Here is a 5,223-nt window from a genome sequence, read left to right as displayed (position 1 = left end):
TGGATTATGATGAAAAACAAAGGGGAAAACACAAACTGGACTAAAAACGATGTAAAACCAGCAACAAGAACTTGACCTAGGGCACAAACTCAACAACGCGAAACAGAGACGAACTTGCATGGCACAATGAGGCTATAGGATAGGGAATATGTGACAATGCATATCTTTTTGGCTTTTTGTGGACTATAGGTAATGCAAAAACAATAACAATCTAAAGGGGGAAACAAAGTTATACCTAATGGGCAACAAGGTCTCTGATACCACTTGATGTAGACAAGGCCTAATCTTTTGAAAGATATGATAGCGTCAATTGGTGGAGACTCAACATTCACGATCTAGACTTTGAACCAAGACTGATTCGAACCCCCGCAACCGTTACACCACTGCTCCGTTGATTATCAACCACACGAATGCGATTGACCTCGTCGAGAAGGCTTTCCTGCAAGCGAATCGAGAACACAAGCAAGAACGGGATGAACGCAATCTGAAATTTTAAATAAATATGAGGCTTATGAAAATAAGGAGTTCAAGACTTTATTCGAAAGGACTAATCGCCACAGGTGAACAAGATCAAGAACTGGGGCCCTGGTTCACAGCAAGCAGCCTTGGCGACACAGTTACAGCAAAACAATGTTTGTTTCACGAGGAAATCAAGAACTAAGCAAAACACAAACCCTAAGGAGAGCGATGGTTGTTATTTATAGAGTCTTAGGTGTCACCCCCCTGGACGCGCCCCCTAATGGGCCCAAACATGATACATGGTCCAACGGACCAAAAGACAGTGTCGTAGCACCCTGACACTAACTTGTTTTGACGATTCCCATTGATTCCAAAGGTCTTTTGACATGACACCAATTGGATTGGCTTCCTTATCAAATTATCTTTCCAACCATATGTGGATTGCTGAAAACGGAGTCTGGATGTGTCCTGGGTGACCAGTTTAAGCCAGACTAGTCCTAGAGGCTGAGGCAGACTTGAACTTGAGTTGCTTTGGGCCTCCACCTTGGAGACTCGAACCAAATTAGCCTCGGATCTCTTTCTTGACTTGGACACCCTTGCTGGCCTCCTACCCCTCCATAACATGTGCCAAACATGGTCATATGCATGGGTGTCATGTCCTCATTAGGAGGCAGACCCTATGGTCTAGGCGGTGGACGAGAACCCCTCTGCTGTGTATCTACCCTCGGCGTGACTAGAGCATGGGTATGACTAGAGCAGTGAAGCTCTGGCTGAGGTGCCTGCTCTGTCTCCTCGGCCTGCTGTCCCTCCTGAGTCTGCTCTACTGACGATGCCTGCTGCTGTGACTCCCCCTGAGGCTGACCCTCATCAATGGCAACATCCTGAGCAGATGTGATTCCCCTTGAGGCTGACATTGCACTAAGACATTGTCATGGAAGAGTAGAAGATTTTATTCATTAGTTTTCCCTAAATAAAAACTAATCAAAGACCTTGTTCACTACATCTTGAGTGGATGTGATGTCCATAATGGCCTCTGCTGCGATGACAAACTCTTTGATAAATTCCTCATGCTCCTCGAGGCCATCACCCATCGGGAAGCCAGTCTCCATGGTGTGGCTTTCATGCCCAATATGGACCTACGCTGCGGCCAGCGCCACTAACGCGCCATGATGAACACCATGGAGTGCGGTCTCCTAAATGCGGGCCGGAATGTCATGGAGGCGAGCGTTGATGAGGGGGCCCCGAGCATTGATGGCGTCCATGACCACGTTCACTGCCACTCCAACTACACCGTCAGGGCTAGTGATCATAGAAATAGGAGAGCTATCAATATAAAGATAATGAAAATCAGAACAAGAGCATTCTTGGATTTCATTTTACCCGCCACCATGGCGTCAGACTCGGCTAGCCACGCCCGAGCGGCACTGACCTCTTCTTCAATGACATGAAGGGCGGCTTGAGAAACCTCAAGGAGGATCTCAAGCTGGCCATTTCCCAAGTGGCATCAGAATAACAGTCTTGGGTTGCCCTCCGCTCTTAGAGGAAACACCAGGTGTTGTCGCCATTATACAAGTCAGAGGAATCCAATGACGAGGCTGGTGGAGAAGATGCAGCATCAGAGGGCTCGCCGACCCTAGGAAGAGGATGAAGACTATCATTCAAAATGAACCTATAGACAAGTCAAAATAGTTCATCATCATGAATAGAAGATTTTGATCTCACATCATGCGTCGAAGGCGCTGGTTCATCAGCATGTTCTCCTCCAGAATCTCCTCCGCTGCATACTTGCCTCGGCTGTCCTCGCTAGCCATTGAATCTACAAGAAGGGAAAAAAGGATGCTACAGAGTTTGCGAGGGTGGACAAGTGCAAAGGAATAGGAGCAGTTGCAAGTGTGGATGTGTTCAAGGCTAGAACCCTCAGCTGGTGTTTGAAGCCACGGAGCAAGGAGGTGGACACCTTGGGATGTGCAAAAGACAACCGCAATTAATAGAAGGTGAAGCGCCACCTCACTAATGCCGAAGAGAATACAATGCTAGGTGACTAAGGATAGAAGATTGAGGGGTTCTCTTAATAAAGGCTGTGTTTTCAGACTTAATTGGATTAAGGTTGGAAGTCTGGAATCGGCTATTTTCAAATTAGCTCTTTAGCCGAAAATAAGAAATACAATGAGGTGACAAAAAGTATGGTTATCGTTGATTCTACACAAGATATATGTTGACATATAGATCATAAGTCTAGAACATCCTGGATTGCTTTCAATACTTCTAGCTGGATAGCATCAACTCCTGTAATTTGTTGCTTGTCTTCTTTGGCTGATCTAGGAATGTCCTCGAGGCTACTACAGATGGCCTTGCCTTCTCTAACTTTGGCCAGCAATTCTTGTTTCTTTTGCTTGATGGCATCGGGTATTTGAGCCAGGTTGGATGTGTGGCAATCAATGGTAGCCTTCACGTTCTTCAGCTCCTTCTCAAGTTCTGCATGCTTGATTTCCAATTGGGACAACTCTGGGTCGATCCTGAGGGAGGAGTTCTTCAAATCATCAATCAACTGTGTCAGCTCTTTAGCCTCTTGCCTGTTGGAGTTCCTCTTGGCCAATAAAGCTTCATGATCGCATAGATTCCTCAAAGCCTTTTTCACCTTTAGGGCCTGATCTTCAATAATGGATAAAGGTTATAAGACTCTGGAGAGGACTGAGGATGGATTACCCTTAATAGCGAAGGAGACTCTCTGCATTGAATCAGTGTCTTAGACCAAATCGGCTATATTTTTCTCAAACATTGGCAATATATCCCTTAGTCGATTTCTGGCCTCTTCTAACAAAGCTTCCTTAGAGGAGGTGGCTGACGAGCTGATTTCATCTTCATCTAGATACTCCTCAAGATTAAAAGAGTAGCTTAGAGCTGGAAGATTGAGTGCCTATGTATAAGAGAATCTTGATTAGGAGGTTTGGATCAGTTTATAACAAAATGAACAGTGAAGTGGATACAGTACCTTTTCTGTGGTAGCCTCTGTCTGAAGAGGAGGAACAGCTAATGATGCACCAATAATATATGGATGAATCAACTCTAAACTTTTAACATTGGTATCTACAAAAATATAAAGGAAATTTTTTAGTTCATGATTATTGTGGAAGGATAGAAGGGATATATGATTTTCTTACCATCAGTTGTATGTTGAACTGGGAATCAGCAATATGAGTGTCAACAATGGGATCATTCTCAACGTCAACAGGATCGTTGTCAATAGGTGGACTGCCAAACACCTGCTCTTGCATGGGTGTTTCCTCATAGAGTATTTGGCATGATAAATGGTCAGATGAAGGATGAAAACTGAATAAAATCAAGAAGCTAAAGAGAATGCCTTGGCAGCATCAGGGGGTGAAATGGAAGAACTTACATCTTCTGTTGTCTTGGAAGCATCAGTTATTTCAACCAAAATTGGCTCCTTTTGAGGATCAGCCGATGAAGGTTCAGTTGGTGCTAAATCAAATGCCTAGGACAATAGTTCCGCACCTAGAGCAGATTGGGACGCAATGTTTGATAACTATGAAGAAACAGGATTAGAAGTTGAATATCATTTTGAGGAAAAGATGAATTATTTACCTGAGCAGCTGATGGTCTCGTTCTATAGAGTCTTTTTCGAGTAACAGTTTTCTGGGTTGTCCCTTAAGTTGCCTTGCGCTTTGAAGATTGATACGTTACAATTACGGGGGCAGCATGAGTTTTCATCAGCTTCTTTAATGGAGGCGCAAACTGATCATATTCTTGAAACTAGGCATGGTGGCTGATAATGGGGTGCCCTTTCCTCTCCAAGCTCAGGGGATCAAACTCAATGTCCTAAAAAATGTTTGTTAGAATAGTTGGCAGGGGAGGTCATCGAATAATGTTTCTAAAAAAGAATAGTAAATTACCTCACTATCAGAAGCAAACTCTCCATCCAGGGCTATGCATCTAGGATGGGCCAGCCCATAGAAGAGATGGGAGTACCATTCTTGCCACCAAGAGTCAAAAAGGTTGGAAGAGAAGTTGACTCTTGCCTAGTCATGCAAGTAAAGAGAAGGGAGATATGATCCTAGTTGAAAAACTCTAGAAGTTTCCATTACTTCACTGATACCTTCTCTTAGCCTTAGTATATCCTTGAAGAACAGTTGAGGACACAATTGGCCAAGACCAAACTGACGAGCTACAAAAGAAGCATTGTAAAACTCATAAGTTGGAAGGTTGCCTAGAAGGAAGGAGCCTATAGCCATTTTGCCATGACCATGATGAAATTTGGCTGGAAGGACGCAGGGCTTGATAAAGGAGTTAAAGATTGCAGCCGCCATCTCGTTCAAACAGCCTGATTCAAATCAAAATTTGAATGGGAAGATCAACTCATTGTTCTCATCCTCATCGTATGGTAGCCAAGTTAGGATATCTGCATCAAACCCTTTGTAAAACTTTTTGAAGAGATGGCCAACATCGATATCGATTGTTATGGCCGATGCAGCCTCACCATAGCTCATGCACTGATGAGTTCTTCCTTCTTCGCCTCTATATTCCTTATCAAAGTTGGAGGAAGGGAAACTCAGGTTTCTAAGATCAGGCCTTACAATCTTATGCATATACAGGTTGAGCCATAGTTGTATCAACCACCAAGGGCCACTGATAGTATGCACTAGTTCATTCTTTAGTAATTGGGCGGCTACCTGGTGCATCAGATGATAAGCAGCTCCTAGCAGATACTTTCCAAGAGGGATATCCTTGCCTACTGCCAGATGCTCT

At 44.1% G+C, this 5,223-nt stretch overlaps 1 protein-coding gene across 1 annotated transcript; it reads right to left on the bottom strand.

Moving 5' to 3' along the window:
- Nucleotides 1-2,686: 2,686 nt before the first annotated feature.
- Nucleotides 2,687-3,734, bottom strand: LOC136548527 (uncharacterized). Its single transcript, XM_066540019.1, has 2 exons — nt 3,621-3,734; nt 2,687-3,106 (listed from the first exon to the last, which is right to left on the bottom strand). Exons 1-2 carry the CDS (start codon nt 3,732-3,734, stop codon nt 2,687-2,689), a joined length of 534 nt encoding a protein of 177 aa, XP_066396116.1.
- Between the last annotated feature and the right edge of the window lie 1,489 nt (nt 3,735-5,223).

Source organism: Miscanthus floridulus, chromosome 4 (assembly GCF_019320115.1).
Source record: "Miscanthus floridulus cultivar M001 chromosome 4, ASM1932011v1, whole genome shotgun sequence".
In the NCBI taxonomy this organism is placed as follows: Eukaryota; Viridiplantae; Streptophyta; class Magnoliopsida; order Poales; family Poaceae; genus Miscanthus; species Miscanthus floridulus.
The sequence above is the reverse complement of the archived record's forward strand: the minus strand, read 5'-3'. Positions and strand labels throughout refer to the sequence as shown.